General features: G+C 40.2%; 1 protein-coding gene across 1 annotated transcript in view; it reads right to left on the bottom strand.

Moving 5' to 3' along the window:
- Positions 1-17497, bottom strand: part of Pth2r (parathyroid hormone 2 receptor) — a 63839-nt gene extending 46342 nt beyond the window's left edge. The window contains exons 1-2 of the mRNA XM_051190373.1: positions 17291-17497; positions 5286-5388 (exon numbers count right to left, since the gene is read on the bottom strand). Coding sequence (XP_051046330.1) covers positions 5286-5388; positions 17291-17365 — 178 coding nt within the window. The 5' untranslated portion in view covers positions 17366-17497. The remainder of the gene's footprint in view (positions 1-5285; positions 5389-17290) is intronic.
- Positions 17498-21300: the final 3803 nt, after the last annotated feature.

Genomic DNA, 21300 nt, shown 5'->3' with positions numbered 1-21300 from the left:
TTTTTTTTTCTTGCATGTATGTCTCTGTGAGGGTATCAAATCTCCTAGAACTGGAGTTACAGACAGTTGTGAGCTGCCATGTGAGTGCTTGGAATTGAACCCTGGTCCTTTGGAAAAGCAGTCAGAGCTCTTAACCACTGAGCCCCCTCTACACTTCTCAGAACAAATGCAGTCTCGTCATTGTTACAGCCTCTAAGTTCATCACACCTCTAGCTAGAGTAACTGGGTGAGTTTCCAGCAGATCGAGCTTACTGAATATCCCCTCCATTTTTTCTTCCTCCTCCTCTTCCTCTCTACACCCTTAAGCCCCTCTCCAGGACAATTTTCTACAGCTCTCCCTAACTGTGTTTGTGCTTCTCTTGTGTTTTTGGTTATGAGCCTAGCCTTTAATGGCTGAGCCATCTCTTCAGCCCATTGTGCTTCTCGTGATTAGCTTTGGGAAGTAATGGAACATGTTAGGATAGAGAGGGAGCCTAGCTAAGGAAGAGCAGGCTGTGTTCAAGTCCTTCTCAGACACAGAAAGTTCCTACAACACGATGTGTTTTCCTGCATTGTATACCCCAGGGTAGGAAACTTTCTAGGGTAATTCAACCATCTGGGAAATGATAGATCTGCAGTAGAAAGTCCATACATCCCAGAACATTCCCAAGAACATTCCACAAGCCACAAGCTCATGATGAACCCTTGGTTTCTCTTGTCCTTGCTACCTGTTCAGCAAGTAAAGCTACTTCCTGTTACCTGTTGTGTGTCTGGGTTCTCTCTTACCCAATTCCAACACCAGTGACACATTCACTTTACTCTTATCATATTAGCTCCCAAATCCTCCCAAAATCTCCTGCCCCCACCTCACTCTGAGCCACATTTTACTTCCTGGCCAGCTCTGAAGCCCCTAAGGACATAGCATTGACTTGTCCAGGTACAGCTCAGCTGGCTCTTCCTGGGTTTCAACCTTGTTCCTCCTGGTCACCTCAGTACTGGTCCCCTAACCTCCTCCAGACTTCTTCTCAAATGTCAACTTCTGAGGAAACATTCCCGATCTAAATTTGCATCCCAGTTCACCCCTCCCTCTTCTCCAACTGTCATTCTCCACAGGTCTCATCCCCTCCCAATAGTTTGTGGAGTTTTGTTTTTTGTTTGTTTGTTTGTTTTGTATTGTATTGTTTTCTTAAGTCACATATCCCCAGGTGGAGCTGTTTTGTCTCATACATTAGACCTGCTCTAGGCACAGCCCTGGATATTTAGTGAGATTAGCAAATGCTCACTGTCAATGATGTGCTCCTCAGGGCTCCTTTCCTTTGGTTATATACTGAACTGCCAACTAGAAAGCTCATCAGCCACATCACACCCCCACTTCCCCCAACACTTGCCAGGAGTGCCATATTCATTCTCTATGACAAATTTCAGTTTTAAACAAGGTCAGAGCTCTGGCTCAGTAAGGCCTTTGCTTATGAACACACAAGGCCAAAACCAAGGCCTGACAGGGCTATGTTCCCTTCTGAAGACTCTGAAGGTATGCATATATTTCCCTGCTCATGTCAGTCACTGGCAGAGTTCAGTTTCTCCAGTGCGAAACTGCTTTCTCTCTGGCTATTAGCAATGCACTTGCCCAACTTCTGAAAACAGTTCACGTAGTTGGCTCCTAGTTGCCTTCCTTCATCTTCACAGTCGGCAGCCCAGGCTGTATCCTTCTTGTTTCTGAGTCCCTCTCTGCTCTCCTTTGTTTACAACTCAACTCATCTTGCCACCTTCCTCTTCTGTTTCTTCAAGGCCTGGATGATGATAGTGTGTAAACCCAGATAATCCAGAATAACTTCCACATTTTAATGTGCATAGGCCTAAGTCCATCTACAAAGTCTCTTTTGGCTATGTTGCATGGCAAATATGGGCATAACACTGTGCTAGCAGTAGATATCTTTAGGGACTTGTTATTCTGTTATCACAAGAAATAGCTAACACTCACCGTGTCAACGGGTTTTGTTTGAAAGTCAGCCTAATAGAACCTCATACAAACACTTATAATAATTCAGCACCAACTTGGAATTAACTTCTCAGTGTGCCCTTGTCACATAGAAATAAACATTTGATCTGTTCTGTGTCTTGCTGAATGAAATAAGAAAAGAAAAATGTCTTCAATCACCCACTCTGTTCTCAGGGAAGATAGCATTTTCCTGGAAACAGCCTCACTTCCCTCACACAGTCACAGCCGACTTCACACACTGCAGGCAACCCAGGGATTCATCCCACTGCCTCTTGCTTCAGATGTACCACTGCATCTGCCTCTCCTCCTACAGCACCCGCCTTTGCTGTTGCTATTGCTGTTGCTGTTGCTGGATGTGGTGGTCCTTTGCTTTTCTTATTGTGCACCATGGTCAACCACTCAACCTAACCCACCGATTTCCTTTACAGTGTGCCAGAGTTCCATATGACTTCCTGCCCATTTACTTTGTGCTTAATAAGTCATCTGTCTTTTCAAATCTGTACTATTGCTACAGTTTGGGTCTTAAATGCCCCACAAAGCACCATGGGTTAAAAGCTGAGTCATAGCTTGTACTATTGGGAGGTGGAAGGAACTTTAATGTGTGAGGCCCAGTGGTGCATCTTCTGATGGCTGGGAATGGTTCCTGGAAGGACCAGGGCTCCTTCCTACCCCTTTATTTGATTGTGTGTGTGTGTCTGTGTCTGTCTGTCTGTCTGTCTATCTGAGTGTATGCATTTGGATAACATGTATGCAGTGCCTGAGGAGGTAAGAAGATACATCAGACCCTTGGAACTTGACACGTGGTTGCTGAGACTTGAACTTAAGTCCTCTGCAAGAGTAGTCAATGCTCTTAACCTCTAAACCATCTCACCAGTCCCAACTTTTTTCAGAAATAAAAAAGAATACTATTATAGCATAGAACTGATAATCGTTGGTATTTTATAATACTTATTTCAGTTAACTTATTTTTTTGCTATAGTTTTGCAATGGTTGCATGCATTCTAACAGTCCCTTTTGAAGTATTTTTATATCTGCCTTTCAACTTTAAGATCATTTGAAATGGAATTTTCTTAAGTTAGCTAGTAAATTAAAAATGTCAGTCTAGTCTTTAACGACTTTAAAGGGCAGAATGCTTTATTCAATTTACATATAATTAAACATTTTCACTAAAAGGTCTGCTGAAGTTTGATCACATTAAATTCTATATTATTTCTGTATGAAGAAAACCTTAAAGCAAGAGTCACATATGCACAAATGTCAGTACATCCAAATAATTTATTCTTCTATTTGATGTTCCTACAATCTGTTACTGATTTATGCTGGGACTTGAACCGTGGTCTTCTGGAAGAGCAGTCAATGCTTTTAACCACTGAGCAACCTCTCCAGCCCCCACACTAAACTACTGAATACACAAAGGTTATAAGAATAACTAAGCAAGAATTCATGTGTGAACTGTTTACATGAAATATTCCTAATTGGAGTGATGGCACACATCTTTAATCCCAGTACTTGGCAGGGAGGTGGGGGGAGGTGGATCTCTGTAAATTTGAGGCCTGCCTGTTCTACACAGTAAGTTTCTAGCTAGGCTTCCTCTCTGAAAGCAAAACAAAAATAGATATTCTTAAAATTTAAGTGTATGGAAAGTTTAACAAAATACTGGGAAAATATAAGTGCTTGTATAAAATATATTAATTATTATACATTTTCAAGATGAAAACTTTCTGGAGATTAGGTACATAATAATTTACTAGATACTTGAGTAATATACTCAGGTGTTGATAAAATGGCAAGTTTAAAATTGTGTACATTATATTACATTTAAAACATTTTTAAAGGGTTGGAAAAGTTACATTTAACCAACAAAGTGAGAAATAAGTTAATGTTAATTAAATTTTTAGTATGATCATTTAAGTATATATAATTTTAATATAAGTATATATAATTTTAATATTCCAATCAAAAGTATCTCTAGAGTTATAGAATCTTTTATATTGACAAAATATTTAATCACTGGAAAATAAATTTCTATACTTTGAATAACAGTTTTGATAGGAGATGTCATTCTGTAAATATGTTTCTCATACTGGTTAATGAATAAAGCACTGTTGGCCAAAAGGAAAGCAAGATAGGCAGGAGTAGGAGACAAGGAGGAAAGAGGAAGTAGTAAGGAGGAATCAGCATGTAGAGACTGGAGAGAACAGAGGTCCAGGCCCACTCTCCGGTAAGATAAGACCACGTGGAAGGACTTAGATTAATAGAAATGGGTTAATAATTAAGACAGAGCTAGCCAATAATAAACTAGTACCTGGCCAACAGAATTCTATCTATACAGAGTCTCTGTGTGTTATTTGGGGCAGGCATGGCTGTGGGACTGGCGGCTGGACCTTACTCCTTACACAGTTTCAAAGCATATAAAGTGAAAATGTCCAATAAACTTTTTAATGAAAAATTCACCAGCAAACTATTATAAAAACATGTATCTTGAGAAATAATAGGTCAAGTAATAATCTGAATACAGAATATATGAACAGTATAACTGAGGGGCTTAACCCAGCAGAGTCTATAAAATACTGCAGTGGAAATCAGAGCACATGCATTCCTTTGAAAACCACATAGACCATTCACCAAGAATGGCCACAGTAGAAGCCATTAAGTCTCAGCACACTTTGATAAGTCACCAGCATGTAAACTACATTCGCTGATCATAACAAATAGAAAAATCAGTACAATTTTTGAACATTTCAAACCAGTATATGCAGATACTCACCTGCAAACTATAGGAAGTATAACTTTAAGGGCATTGCTTCATGAAATTAGTTGGGATTTAGGGGGCTCAGTAAATCTATCTCTACTTCTGACCTGAATTTGGAAATAATTAAGAGATGACTCAAAAACTCAGGAAAAAATTTTAAAATTTTCTATAGAACATGACTTAGGGACTGTTCTGAACCCAAGACTGTAAGTAATATCTACAGGGGCAGAGTCTACTACCCTCTGAGCTTACTGCATAATCAAAGGCAAGCCAACACGCAGGCTCCCCACAAGCAGGCAAATCGAAAGAGAGGCCACACACACACATGCCCAGTTGACAGTCCCATGCTCATGATTCAGACAAGTCACTTCTTTCATAGGAAAGGGAAAGTGTGTGGTAAAAGGAGGAGGAACTTCATTCTCTTTGCACACCTTCCACATGGAAACACAGAATGATTGACAAGAATCTCTTTAGCACTAAGGGAGACTATTTGAAATTTTTGTGAAGATAAGAGCGAAGAACCCAAAGAAAAGACATGTTTCTTGGAAACATTACCTCCTTCTTGGAGTTGAGTTGTAATGTTGAGCTCACATTGCACTTTAGCTTTCATAACAAGAACAATCTGTTCTTCTATAGTGATGGTGCCATCAGAATCCAGCTGTGGAAGCAAATGAGATGCCATCATTCCCCATCATCTTCAAAACTGGATAGAGCTCTCACTATTTCAATCCCAATCAAGCTAACTGAAATATCCCCTTGTCAGAATACAATATTGGGGTTTGGATATCCACTGTCCTCCATAGGCTCATGAACTGAGTATTTGGTCCTAGATGATGGTACTACTTGAGGGCTCTTTAAAAACCTAGAAGAATGGGTAGAGCTGAAAGAATTAAGTTACCCAGAGGTGGGTCCCTAGGAGTATATTATAAGGGCACTTCCCATCTCCTCCCAGCCGCCTAGTTGGCAATTAACTTCTCTACTCCACCACATGGTTGTGCTGCCATGCTGTTTTCCCAGGTTTCACAGGTGTCAAGCAATCATAAAGACTGAATCATTTGAGATTGTGAGCCAAAATAAGTCTGTCCTTCTTTAAGGTTTCTCTGTCCAGTATTTAATCAAAGTAATAAAAGGAAACTGGTACATGTATCAACATCATGTTTTAGGGTGATTTTAATATCGTACCAGAAAATGTAACACTCTAAATGGTGATTAGGTAATTACTTTAGAAATAATGTAATGTAACTAGAAGAGATAATAAATACTGAGGATGCCTAGCATTTTATGAAGGTGCAATACATTACTAATTCTTGCACAATATGACAGCTATGTTACATAGAAATAGAAGACTAACTTTAGCTCTACAAGAAAAAATGATCACCAAAACTGGAACATAACACACAATATCTGACTTTGGGTTTATTTATCTTTGAAAGAAAATAGGTTGCTCTAAATGATCTCTATTCATCTCCTTGCATTAAAACTGGGAACTTTATAATAGTAAGATATGTACCCACATATCTTTTATCCATTTGATCAGTATTTATTATTTTCATGTGAAAATAATAGGCTTTGTGAAGCAAGAAAGAACATAATAATAAGGACACTGAGCACATTTGTGCAAGCGTTGTTCCTGACCTTGGAGTAACAGGAAAATGATAGTGTACTTAAAACAGGAGCAATCTTCCTCCACAGTGTCTATTACTCCAAAAGCAACAATTGCATTCACAACAATATGTCACATTTAGAAAAACAGACATTAGTCATTTGTTCTGGGAAAGTGATCACTCAGAACTTGAAATAAAATGTTGAATTCCAATGTCAGAGACAAGATATGAGAAGCCCTGATTTGATAGTATGTGTTATAATGAAAGTTTATAAACCTGTCACTGTATATAGGAATTCTTGATGTCATAATATCAAATTCCTCATGATTACAATAATTTCAATGCCTTGTGTGTTCCATTTTCAAGTATATATGATGCAATAAACTAGAAATATTCAAGAGGAAGCACTCTGGAATTTCAGGACCAATAGAGTAAGCATACATTCCCTTATTATCCCAGAAACCACAACTAAAAACCCTGAAATAGAGATAGATAGACATAGAGACATAGAGACCAGTAAATAGACAATGGATAGATAGACAGACAGACAGACAGACAGACAGACAGACAGATAGATAGATAGATAGATAGATAGATAGATAGAAGATATATAGATAAATAGATGATTACTTAGATAGATGTAAGGAAGAAAGGAAAAGAAAGGGAGGGAGAGAAAGGAAAGGAGGGAGGGAGAAAGGGAGGGAAGGAAGGAGGAAGGATGAAAGGAAAGAAGGAAGGAAGGAAGGAAGGAAGGGAGGAAGGAAGGAAGGAAGGAAGGAAGACAAAATTAAGAATCTTCTGAAAGGCACAGAGAAGAAAGCAGGACCTCAGATCCTGGAGAATGACACTGTAGAAAATGACTTGCATTTTCTTTCTGACTCATGCACCATAAATGTGTAGTTAAAGTCATTGGAAACTCTGAAACACTAACAAAGATAAATTGGCCTTAAGAAAAGCCTCTGAACCCAAGGAAGGAAAGGGCTATCTGACAATGCAGAAAACTTACAGACATGAGTAGTCTGACCCCAGTCAATTAACAGCCAACTGTGGGGAGTCTGAATGTGCAGCCTAGTAAGGCTGGCACAGACAACCTTATGATCTTCCATAGTAGTTTGAGAGAAAGGAAAAAAACAGAACACTAGCCCTAACAGGCTGCCTTTTTCACCTTCAATAACTGCATGTCAATAAAGACTGTGTTGGCAACCTAGAAGCAGGAAGCATTAAATGGAGAGATGGGAGGGTAGAGTACAGAAAGAAATGTGAGGTGGGATGACAATGACTAAAGAGGTTTCAAAGTCATACAAAAACCTACTCCTGCTGAACCTTCCCTATATACGATTTATACGGTTTAAATGGAAATACACTATAAAGGGGCAACAATATCCCTCTTAGGCAACACAGACAAAAAGCCCAGTGTCAGGAATGGGTTACCTCTTTTGAAGTTGTTGTTCAGTAAGGTTCCATAGATTCCCAAATATTAGAGGCTATTGTCAATGCTCTTGGTTACCCTCCAAACTTGACAGTAAGACCCTGTTGCTGAAGACAGTATGTGGTTCAACATGGAGAAATCATAAGACCTATACAAGTCCAAGCCAGGTGAGGTTCCAACATGATGAGCTGAGGTGGATTCAAAGTCCCACTCCTCTCTGAGGAGCTCCTAGCAATTGATAAATGATGGGCACGGGAAAGTCAGTTTTCTTTAGTGGTGTGATCCCTGATAGTTTGATGTGATGATCTGAAAGAAAAATGGTTCCCAAAGGGAACTATTAGGAGGTAAACCCTTGTTAGAGTTAGAGTAGGATGTGTCTCATTGGAGGAAGTGTGTGACTGTGGAGATGGGCTTTGAGGTATCATATATGCTCAAGTCAGGCCCAGTGAGACAGTCTACTCTCTCATGCCTGCAAGAAGGACTCTCAACTACTTCTGCAGCACCATGTCTGCCTGCACAGCACCATGTCCCACCATAATGATAATGGACTGAACCTCTGAAACTGTAAGCAAGCCACTCCAATTAAATGTTTTCCTTTATAAGAGTTGACATGGTCATTGTGTCTCTTCACAGCAATAGAAACACTAAAACAATTGGCCATGTTCCACAAACATCCAAGATTATATAAGCTGCATAGATGGTCTTGATGAGAATTTAAAAACACATTTGGATGCTAGGAAACAGGGTAGATCTAGGAGGAATTGGAGGAAGGGGAGAATATAATCAAAACACATTTTATAAGACTCACAAAGAATTAATTTAAAAATTAGAAAACAATATTAACTACAGAAGATGATGTAGGGTTCTCATCTATCTCCATGCTGTTTTCCTTTTGGTATGCTAATAAAAGTGACAAATTAATATTGATGCATTAGTACTAGTTAATGTTCATATTTGTGCATACATACTCTTTACTCAGCTTTCCTTACATTTTAACTTAATGTCTTCTTATGTTCCAACATCTCACCAAAATGTCACAGTAAAATTCATGGTAATTTCTTAGGATTTTCCATACTTCCTCGTTTTTAATTATTCTCATAGTTTGAGGAGTATTGATCAGGCATTTTACATGAAGTCCGTAGCTAAGACTGATCCAGTGTTTTGCTTGAGACTGGAAGTGGAAGACCACTTAAATGAAGTACCATTCATAAAGCACCATATCAGCAGCACCTAGAATCAATATGCTTCACTGTGGATGTCAATCTTGGTCTTTCTTTCTATCTTTATTCAAACATCAAAAGCATAAAACTCATTCCTAGCCCTCAACTGGTACTGAAGTAGGTAATAGGTCATATTTGGATGGCAGACCATAGTTTCTCATATGTTTAAATGGATTAAATTTTTGAAAGAAGTTTGAGAATTTAAGTTATATCAACTCAAAATTACCTAATATAGTGAGAATGATTTTTAAAAAAATGCACTGCCTTTATTGGCTGATGGAAGATGCAAAATTTATAAGAAAACAAGTAATACAATGGCTATTGCCTATGGTATAGTTAGTTAGGAAAAATACTACAGGACACATAATTATATAAGATATACTATAAAGGGCCTGAGAGATGGCTCAGTGGTTAAGAGCACTGGCTGCTCTTCCTGAGTTCAATTCCCAGCCCCCACATGGTAGCTCACAACCATCTATAATGCAATCTGGTGCCCTCTTCTGGCCTGCAGGCAGACATGCAGGCAGAACACTGTATACATAATAAATCTTTAAAAGAAAAAAAAAGATATACTATAAAATTATCCTTAACTGTAGATGTCATCACCTACATCAAAAATGTAATCTGTAGAATAAATTCTCCTTTTGTTTTATTTGTGAAATCATTCCCATAACTAATTAGATTAAATAGATAAGTAAAAGGTTTTCAGTACTAGAACACTTCAGAAATGTGAACATGATACATGATCAAACTCATCAATATTTTATATTCCCCATGTGAACCATTTTCAAAAGCAGTATACAATAATGCTGATATTTAAGTGTGGCTCTTATACTACTGAGTTCTATGTTGACTTAATTTACTTCCCCTTTTCCAAGTGCTGGTTTCTTAGACACACTCACTCCTAAAAACCAAATTTTTCCTTCTAATTTAGTGATATTTGACTGAGTCCAAATGATGCTGGCTGATCGTTTAGTTCTTAGAGTTTCTATAATTGTTACTTCTCTGCAACTTCATCTGTAATAGTTATGATGGTGTCATAATTGAGCATGCCCAACTCAGCTCAAGACCCAAAACAACGACCCTCATTTCATTTGGAACACAATCTAACAATTTCAAATTATCAGCTTCCATGTTGTATATACATCCCATACACACACAATCCCGGTGTGTGTGTCATAGGCAGTAATTAGTTTTAACAAACAAGACCAAAATGCTTCATGTTTTGTAGTTGTATCAAATAGGCTCTGAAGAAAGGAAGACATCCATGACTGGAAACCATGGAAGAACAGTGAAAAGAAAAGAAAAGGCGTATATAAAGCTGGAAAATGGTTGGGGGAAATGAAAAATGTATTCTGTAATATCAAATGAAACGTGATACATAAAATCTCATATACATATAATTGGAGGTATGTATCAGCTTAATAAAACATAGATAAATAGTAAACAGGGACATAAACAATTTTTGTATTAGACTCAGATTTAGACCAAAAAGAAAAATCTTTTTTAGCACCAACACTGTATTGATAACCTAAATAAATCTGAGTCCCTCATATGTCAGAACTCAAAACCTTTTACTGTTGATATGGGAAAAAATGAAACCCAGTGGCCAGCCACAGGCTTGTTGCAACCCAGTTACTTGTGGGAAGTGTGGACTCCCCAGACAACTTTCCAATGTGTGCTCTGTTACTTGGGGTGATTTTTTTCCTTCTTATTTTACATATAGATGATTCTTGATATGTCATATGACTATGGAGTCCATTCCATTTGGAAATGACAAGCAGACAATAGTTACTACTGTCAAAATGATGTTAGCCTAATTTGAGACATGATAAATTGTTAGGAAGATCATTTCCTTCAGGCAGTTAACAACCAGAATTTGAGATTACAAAAAATCAGAGTATGTACCAAATGATAGATGGGTACATAATAGAATCAAAGGCCAATGGCCAAGCCATTTGTAATTCGTGCCACCCCTGAAGCAACACATCTGCCATTACAACACAGCTGTGTTATCTAGGGGAAAGTAGAGACTAGGAAAACTAACATGGCTGATATTAATCAGCAATGAGGAGGCCATCTTAAACAGAAGCAGTGACATAAAAATCACTACTAACAATATGATCACTAAACTATAAACTTGTAAACAACAATGGAAATTCCGTGTGCCTACAGTAGTAACAACTATATCAATTCAGAACATAAAGAAAACTTAAGATGAGAACTTGTAAATTGAATAGTTTTCTATAACCTTTCATAAAGGCGAGCCCAGTAAGGCTACAGAGACCCCTCAGAGTGCATGCTAGGCAATTGTGATGACTGGAGTTTGGATACCAGCACCTGGATAACAGGGGAAGTGTCCTATTCACTCTGAGCCATACTCTGAGCACAGAAGGAGGATCTCAGGGGCTAGCTGGCTTTGGACCCCGAAGAAACAATGAAAGGCTCAGGTCCAAGGAGAAACTCTGCTTCAAATAAAATAGTCTTAGAGAAGGAAACGTAACATCCTCTCTAGTATCTACAAGTGTAGCTAGGCATGTATACACACACACACTGTGTAGGCATACATTCAACATAGACACATAGACACCCACACTCACACAGGTACACACTCCCACACACAGAAACACATACACGAAGTAATTACATAAATATTTTTAATGGCAAACCCAGGAGTTAAGCCTTAGTTCCCCCCATTTTCCAATATAAAGATATGACTATCACCCTTTGTGAATGAAAGGGAAGAAGCCAAAGAGAAATTATTCTTAGAATAGATTAGATGTCTGAGCAATTTAGTCAGCAGTTCTGGGAACAAGGAAAGGCTTCCAAAAGAGGGACTTCTATGTGTTGCCAGAAAAGCCAGGTCCAGATGAGGGTAGAGTGTTACACTTGACAATACTGTGCAGTGTAAACGTAACTTGGGACCCAGACTTTTGTACAGACAGAAGGACAAAACACAGAACAGAACACAGGTTAGGTTCATTTCCCTCCTACTGAACTGCTATCATTTCAGGTTTGTTTTAGGCATTGACTCCAATTAAAACTGTTGAACATGATCTTTTGGAGAACATGGTCCAGTGTTGTACTTTGCTCCCAGGGATTCTCACAGTCTGGATCAGGAGAGGCCCTCAAGTACCTGCTGGGTTGAACTGTCATGAGTTGCCATTGTATTTTTGTTAGAAAGCTCCTCTCAGTTGTCTAGAATCTATACAAAGAGCAAATATTATATTGCTTTTAAGGTAAAATTGTGCCAATTGTACATTTAACCAGGTAACATGAAGAAAATCCTTACCCAGCCTATGGAACTTGTAAGTAGAATGGGCTCACAGAGAATGAGAGTCTAAGAAGCTAAGAATGCTGGGATTCAGTTGTGTAATTTTCAGTGCATTCTACTGTCCCTTCTGCTAAGCAAGATGGTGATAACTGCTTTCTGATTCTCTGATTTGTCTTCAGGGTCCAAGAGGGAAGTCTATTGTTATGGTTGCTTTTAATAGGAACTTACTTGCCATAAATTAGAATCACCTTGATAGGGAACCTCCAAGTGAAGAATTGTGCTGACTGCCTTAACTGATGTGCTCACCCAAATTGTGGGTGGCACCTCCTAATAGCAGATACAAAGGGATGGCAGAAGGACAGTTACTCATTGACCTTCTGCATCTTGCTTTGATCTTCCCTCTGGCCCCTCAGTTGGTTTATGCTGGTGTTGATACTTCCTTTGCTGCTATCAGAACCAGTGTTTCCAGGCTTCCATTGTAAAGTAAGGACCAAGAGATTCCCCAAGTCGGATTAGACCCAGCATTTGGGAGGCAGATCTCTTTGAGTTCAAGACCAGCCTGGTCTACAAGAGCTAGTTCCAGGACAGCCTCCAAAGCTACAGAGAAACCCTGTCTCAAAAAAAACCATGGGGAAAGAGAGAGAGAGGGACAGAGAGACAGATAGAGAGAGGGAGGGAGGGAGAGAGAGAGACCCCCAAGAACCGTTTAGATCTTCAACACCACAATGGGACTGCTGAGGTACCTAGCTTCAAAGACCAAGCAAGGATCAGGTTCTCAGCTTCTCGGGGTACGATTCTGTTGTTGCTGCTATTTTAACATAAGCTGTGGTTAAAAAATCTTTAATAATTATATGCACTCATGCCATCGGCTCTGTTCCTCTAGAAAACCCCGACTAACACACATATTAATCAAATACTCTCAATAATATACATTTTATAATGGCCATAAGTAACACAGCTGAAGGATCTGATTGCTATCAGAAAGAAATTAGGTTCTAGAGATGTTATAATAGATAAAAGAAGACCGTCACAGATGGAGGGAATGGCCTTACAAATTCTTTCTCACGCCAGTTCAAAAGCCTGCAGCAGCTCCAATCTCAGCCAATCACTTTTTATTGAAAGGAGCTTGGCTAATACAGCTGGGAGAAAAGGAAGCTGATGCTTTTGTTTTCTTCTTGTCTGTACACTTTCTTATTCAAAACTCTCGTATTCTGTGCATAAATGATATTATTGCCACCATTTAACAGTGGGAGAAGTGAAACTCAAAAGAGAAGAAATGAAGCGCCACTTTAAAAAGTAGAGAAGGACTAACCCAGACTGTCCTCCTGGTTCTATCTACCAGTGATGGCTCCAGGGTATCTCTGTCTCTTCTGACTGCCACCAGAGGTTGAGGCACACAGTGTCCCTTACTTCTGTATTCCCCACATATGTCTATGTGAGACATGTACTTTATCTGAACACATTCACACAACATGCACTAGTGCTTTGCATTATGTGTTAACATATGTAAATGGTATCTTCTCCTTGTCCCATGGCTTCTCTGTCCCATCTCCTGCTTTGCGATCTCATCATGCTGGTGAGACCATATTTAACTCATTGCTTCTTGCTGTGCACAGTACCCCATTACGGACACTCATATTGTGTTCAACTCTATAGCAGCACAGACCTGTTTCAGTGCTCGCTGAAGACTAAGGTGAGAAATTCTATGGGCTACCTTACAGGAGTGAGCGTCACTGGAACAGAACAGGTGCGTGTGTATAATTTAGCTAAGCATTGACACCTGACCTCTACAAAGCGGCACCAGCAGGGATGCGAATTCTGAAAGCCAAAGTGCAAACTGTACTTTAGTAGCAGCTATCTGCATTTGTACATTCTCTGATATCACTTAGCCCACTTCCTTTATCTATAGAAAATATTAAGTAATGGCATTGCCTATCTCATAGAGTTATTATGGGGAATTAAATGGGACACCAGAGTGCTTAGCACATTATTGGGAATTTAGTGACTAATTAAGTGGAGTCATAGGTTATCTTGTTTTGCCACCCACTCAGATGTTTGACCTTCCAGGAAAGTGGATCTCTAGAATAGGTCAGTAGAATTCACAGACCCCTGCCTCACTGCACAGAAGGAGACAATAAAAGCTAAGGAATCTAGGTCAAGGATTTACTGAAGACAGTGATCTGAGTGCAGCATTTGAGGTTCCTGAGGCTGTTACCACTGCTAGAGAGGGTCCACAGCAGCTACCACCCCTTCCAGCATGACAATGGGAATGCAGAATCTGCTCACATCAGGCATTGTAGCATTGTACAGGCTTTCCATATTCCCATCCACCGAATGAGCTTCTGGGGGTTTTTTCAGATGCTGGGAATCTTTTATATCACACTTCCCAGAACACACACTGTGTACCAGTGTGATTGACCTACAGCCAGTGCCACAGGTCTGAACCCCCCCCCCTTCCTTTTCCTTCCATCTTTCTCAAGCATCACTCACTCCCTCAGCAAAACTCTTATACCCTTATCTTCATCTCAAAGTCAGGGAGACCCGCTAGTACAGTAGAAAAAACACAAAGCATATGGTGGTACTTGCTATCATGTGACCATCTGGCTTTAAGACATGCACTGCTGGACTCTGTAATGACATTCAGATTAAGGATGCATGGGTTCTGAACTATACCTTGAGGCAAGGCTATTTCTACACAAAAATGACAGTGATCTTTGAGCACTGGTCCATGCTATCTATTTTGTGATGTGATCCAATGTTGATCAACAATTAAACATTTATTCTACACTAACCCTTCTGCTTGATGAGTCTTCTTTAGTGCTTTCTCCGTGTTTTATAATTTTTAAATATGTGTGTAGCTGTGAATATATCAATTAGTTACTTGGCACTCCAAAGATAAATCAAGACAGGTGCATTGTTTTCATAAATAACTTGCCTCTTAGCTTTAGCTAGTAGAATCGGGTAACACTTGGATAAATGATACCCACAATATGTTTCAGCTCTATTACTCTTCCAACTAACCAATGAAATTTCAGAATATGCAATAGCCATAAACTAATGTAATAAGCTGAGAATTACAGAATTTGTAAAAAGTGGCCCAATATAATTTTTTTGAGATGAAAAACTAAAGGTCAGAGGTTGTATAACTATGTAAAGGAAACTTGTTCAAACCTACAGTTTTTCTTTTAAAGATTAAAAATGCAATATATATAATATGTCATCATACTATAGGTTTCTAAATTCACACACACACACACACATACACACACACACAGTGAAAGGAAAAGAGAGAGAAATCAATGTTAAAAAAATAATTCCCTGACTTTTTTTTTCCTAATTGATAAAATAACCTGTTTTTAGCTCTTGTTCTTGTAGATGTTCATTTCCCAGGAACTCATTGTGGAAACACTGTAACCAATTCTAAGTTTTAAGTCATTACGGTTAAGGGTGCATAAAGCTATGCTTGGGCAATAAATAAATAAATAAATAAATAAATAGTGATAATAATTCCCAACCAGGAGGAATTTCAACACCCAAAGTCATCTGGTAATATCTGCAAATATTTGCTACTTTCACAGTGAAGGCCAGGGGGATGGCACTGTTCCCTAGTGGAGAGAGCAGAGTATCCTACCCTACAGGACACAGCCCTGAAGGCGAAGGCGCAGGCGCAGGCCCGTGGTCCAGAGGGCAGCAGTGCCGAGGCTGAGGGCCTTACTTGTTTTATTTAGAGCAAAAGGCAAATGAAATATCCTACTCCTTATTTCACAGTGATTCGTTTCTTTATTAAACTAAATAATATCACTCATTTCTTGAGAGAAGAAACCTAGACATTGAGTTAAAGAGAGGGTCGGAGCAGATCTGCCCCTTACATGAAAAGACTATGGTTTTAAGTTTTATCCAAATATATTATTAGACAAAAATGTAGGAAAGCACCTTGAAGATCACCAGATCCTATAACTCTAGCAGAAAGTTACCATCCAATCTAGAAGACTTCCCCGAAGACTCGCATATTCCTTCTGTTAATTTAGAAGCTTCTTTCAAACTTGAAAGAACCTTCTTTTAGGTTCCCACTGAGTGATACACTACCCATTTTGTGTTTTCATTTTAACAGAATAAGTCTCCATGAAACGTCCTGATCATGCAAGGTAAAGACTAATATTTCTCAGGGCACTGATTTCCTAGAAATACCTTTTTATTTGATGTAGCTATGACCATGGCAGATTAGTTATTTTTAACTGTATCTTCTTAATAATTAAAAGTTAAGTTGGTCATTAAAAGTCAAAGACATCATTTTAAGTACCATAGGAACATATATATTCATGGGTGCATTTAAGTTTGTCAAAGGAAAGGTTTAAGAGAGAAATTGAATCTTTATTTGACGATCAACGTGCGCCCTCTACTGAGTCAGAGAAACATAACCTCGAGTCTGTTTTAATTCGCGGGACCCAACCTGCAGAACACCATGGCAAGCATCTTTCTAGTTCATCTGAAAAAAAAATAAAACTGTGAACCTTACATATTCTTTGACTTGAAAACAAGTGAGGACAAACACATTAAAGAGACCTATTATGAAAGATCTCCCAGATCTTTTCGCCCTAAGCGACAGTGGCATTAGGAAAATTACAACGACCACCGCTACTCAACATAAGCACCTAGCAGTATTTGTATTCGGTCTAGTTCCTTTGCTTCTATATCAGAGAGAGGCAGTTAACACTGTACCATCAATCTTAGAAGTTTTAAGATCTTGAACACGATGGTGAACTGACAACAGACAAAAACCATTGGGATAGTTAAAGCAAGAACCCCGGGGATTATGTGGAAGAACAAAAAGTTCTTCCCATTCCAGCTATGCATTCCCAATCTGAAACACCAGGTTGTGGTCCGACTCCCAGAGCCCGGGACCTCCTGCCTAAAGAGGGTGCGGGCCGGGTAGTGTGCATGCAGAGCAATGAGATGCGATGCTGGAGAGAGGCCAAAGCTCCTGGACTTGTTTCGCGGGCTAGGAAAGCAGGCGCCACTGCCGCAGCTCTTACCTGCGCTCCGACCAGGAAACAGCTGCGGAGAATCAGCCATCCACAGACGTAGAGTAAAGTGTCCAGCCAGGCCATGTTCAGAATCGTCCAAGGAACCGGCAGTGTCTGTACCAGACTCACCTACTTGAGCAAACTTGTGATGGGGAGGGAGGCACAGCTGAGCGTCTGGAGCGCGGGAGCCACCGACCAGGATGCTCGGGTCTGGCCGCCTGCCTGCACCGCACCCGCACCGCTGAGTCTGGGAACCTAGGTCCTGAGTGTCACAGCTCGGGGTGGTCCCGTCTTTCACAGTGCACAGCCACCACAGGGAGGCGTCGGAGGATGCAGGCGAGTCCTTCACCAGTCACTGAGTATGCAACCCTGGAGCCCCGAGGCCACTGGATTCCCAAGGCGGGGCTATGGCCACACAAGCTCGATTGACTCTCACTGTGTCTGCCTCCCTCTGCACTGGGTTCTGAATTCCCACACCATCTCTGGGGATGCCCTGAGTCCTAGGAGTAGTGGCCCGAAACTTTCCTCCTTCCCTAAAGCTTGCTGACCATCCACCACCACAGAGCCAGTGATAAAGTCTTCCAGGGGCTGTAGGGGTCAGTCTCTGCAGCTGTCCACTGTACAACCTACAACCCTCTGAAGTTCATGGATTCCTCCTCACTACAGTGATATTACCTGAGTGGAGAAGGATGGAAGCCGGCAGGTATGTGAGGGGTGTGTGTGTGTGTGTGTGCGCGCACACATGCACAGCGTCCATGCAAATTACTAATGAAAACTAGAATTTTGAAGATAAAAGGTTTCAGTCCTGAGAAAGCTCACAGTCACAAAAGAAATGTTCCGGTTACTTCTGACAGCGTTTTAATGTGTGGCTTTTTGAGTTACTGGGTTTTGTCTTTCAGTAAGCCATGAAGACATTCTAACCAGCATCAGGACGGACTGCCTCAGTGAAACGCATGTTTCTTCCCTCCAGACTCACTGAAGCACTGTCATGACTGTCCCCACACATGGAGTTTTGTGTAGATCGTCGAGGACTGTCTTCAGTCGTTTAAATGCAACACTTAGAAAAGGTTTGTTCAAAATGGAGGCTTATTGCAAATACTCGAACACCACTAGCCTCTGGCTGAACCCTTCCCCTGCATTTTCATTTGGTTTGATAGTAATTTTTGTACAAGAAAAATGTATTTCTCACAGTTCTAGGGGTAAAGGCGGTGGCAGAGTGGATTCTGACCACAGGGTCTTCTCATTATCACCTCGCACGGCAAGAGCTGTGAGGGAATCTCTCTGGGATCCCCCTCATCAGGACACTCCTTTTTCAGAGGTCATTAACGAGCCACCTCACAAAGTCTCAATTCCTGGTGTTAGGCTGTAAGCACATGAATTCTGGGACAACATAATTGTTCAGTCCATTTGCATTCTCATTGGGAACGTTGAGTTTAAAATACAGAATCCTCTAAGAGGGATGCTCAGTGAGTGTTGTAATTGAAATTTCTTTGGACCCACAGCTCCCAATTAATGACACAAAGACTTTTATTAATTATGAATGCTGGGCCTTAGGTTTGTTCCCAACTAGCTCTTAAAACTCTAACCCATTTATATTAATCTGCATGCTGCCATATGGCTCTTTATCTCTTCCCAGTATAGGATGTCCCACTTCCTCTGTGTCTGGCTGGCAAATGCCCCTACCTCTCAGATTCTTCCTCGGAAGTCCCACCTATCCTCTCCCACCCATCTACTGGCCATTTCTTTTTACCAAACCAATCAGAAGGTGCTTTAGCAGAATCACATCTTCACAGTATACAAAGATTATCCAACAAAAAGTGTATTCATTGTGTATTATTGTTGTTGATACTTCTGCTGCTGCTGCTACTGGGCCAGTAGTGATGATTATGATTATGATTATGACACCTCAATGGGCAAGGGGCTGTCGTGAACAGAATACTGTCTGTGTTTAGAATACTCTGTCTTTATTTGACTTGTACAACTTTATTCACACCTTAACTTTTTGACCAATGTCAAAGGTTTTTCCTTTTTATCTAAATCTTTCGTAAGTTTTGTTTTGCAATGCTATGGATCAAATTGAGGCCTTCACAAGCAAGGTAAGACTCTACTACTGAGCTAACTCATCATTTTATAGTTTCTTTTTTTGGTTTCAGGCCAAGATATTTCATACTTGGAATGTAAAACCTTTCATCAAGCATCACTTTTCATTCTTTGTACTATTCAACTTTTTAATTAGCATATTAAAGTATCCATTTAATGGAAATTTGACAGTTTCTCTAAGTATCTAGTACCCATGAAAGACCCCTATGGTCCTATACTGTACACCAAAAAAAATTGTCAACATAAAAAAGTAACAGTTCTGAAATATCAAAATAGTTTCTCATTAACCAAAATACAAGTGACAACCCCCTCCTGATTAAACTTGAACTGGAAACATGGTTCCCCAAAGGATATGGTCCTCTGTGAGAAACATTATGTCATAAAATAAAGTATCTCCCTAAACAGTGAGACTACAAAAGGGCAGGAAGAGTCCTCCAGAAAATTCAGATATTTTCTTCTGTGAAGTAGGGAGATTCCCTGTAATTAAAGTGCCAACTTCTTTCAAGCTCTAAGGGCAATGGGAGCCAGAGGTCCATCAAGCCTACTACACATTTAAGATTTTATCTTGTAGTCACAACAAACGATAGTGCAGATGCATAAGCCGATACACCCAACTTTGGCTTCTTGATATACATTTCATAAGTCATGGTGTTCCAAGTAGCAAAGCTCAAATAATCAGGAGAATCTTAAGTATACAAAGGGCCAGACTAACCAATCAATATAGCATTATTTATTAAATAATCTATCTTTTGTGTGTGCATGTCTAGTCATGTATGTGGGGATGACTCGTGTGTGCGTGTGTGCGTGTGTGTGTGTGTGTTTGTGTGTGTGTGTGTGTGTTTGTAAGTGTGTGATTTTTCTTGTTCTGTTTTGCTTGAAACAAAGTCTCTTATTGGCCTGGAGCTCATCAAATTGGCCAAGCTGACAGCTGACTTGCCAACCAACCCTAAAGTCTTGTGTGCCTCCAATCTCTCAAGCATTGGGATTACAAGTATGTATCTTCTCTCCCAGACCTTTTTTTTTTTTTCCCATCCCAATCAGTTTCCTCTCCCTCCCTTCTCTCCTCCCAGTCCCTCCATCGGAACTCCCCCACACCCAGTCCATTCCTTCACCTTTCTCCCCAGAAAAAGAGCAATCTTCCCACGGATATCAGCCAGCCATGGTATAGCAAGTTGCTGTGAGACTAGGCACCTCCTCTCCTATCATGGCTGAATGAGGCAACCCAGTAGGAGGGAATGGTACCAAGAGTAAGCAATAGAGTTAGAGATAGCCTCTGCTCCCACTGTTAAGAGTCCCACAAGAAGACCAAGCCACAAATCTGTAACATATGTGCAGAAGGCCTAGGTCAGTCCCATGCAAGCTCCACAGTTGGTGGTTCAGTCTCTGTGAGCCTCTGTGGACCCAGGTTAGTAGATTATGTGGGTTTTCTCCTGGTGTCCTTGGCTCCTCTGGTTCCCACAATTCCTCCTCCCCCTCTTCCACAGGATACTCTGATCTCTGCCTAATGTCTGGCTGTGAGTCTCTGCATCTGCTTCCATCAGTTGCTGAGTGAAGCCTCTCTGATGACAATTAGGCCAGGCAGCAATCCATGAGTATAGCTGTATATGACCTCATTGACTTTTTTTGACAGTCATGTTTGGTTCTATCCTAGGTCTCTGGGTTGTCCAGCCTCAGGAGGGCTAAGACCAAAAAATACAAGTAATAGTTCATGCTATTGAGAATCTGAAGCAAGGGGAACACTCTTCCAATGGTAGAAGTACAAACTTGTACAGCCACTATGGAAATCTATATAGTGGTTTCTAAAAAAATTGGGTATCTATTTAAGACCCAGTTATGCCACTCCTAGGCATATACCCAAAAGACATTCCACCATATCACAAGGACATTTGCTCAGCTATGTTCACAGCAGTGATATTCAT

This window comes from Phodopus roborovskii, unplaced genomic scaffold (genome assembly GCF_943737965.1).
Source record: "Phodopus roborovskii unplaced genomic scaffold, PHOROB, whole genome shotgun sequence".
NCBI lineage: Eukaryota > Metazoa > Chordata > Mammalia > Rodentia > Cricetidae > Phodopus > Phodopus roborovskii.
This window is presented reverse-complemented; position numbering and strand designations above follow the sequence as displayed.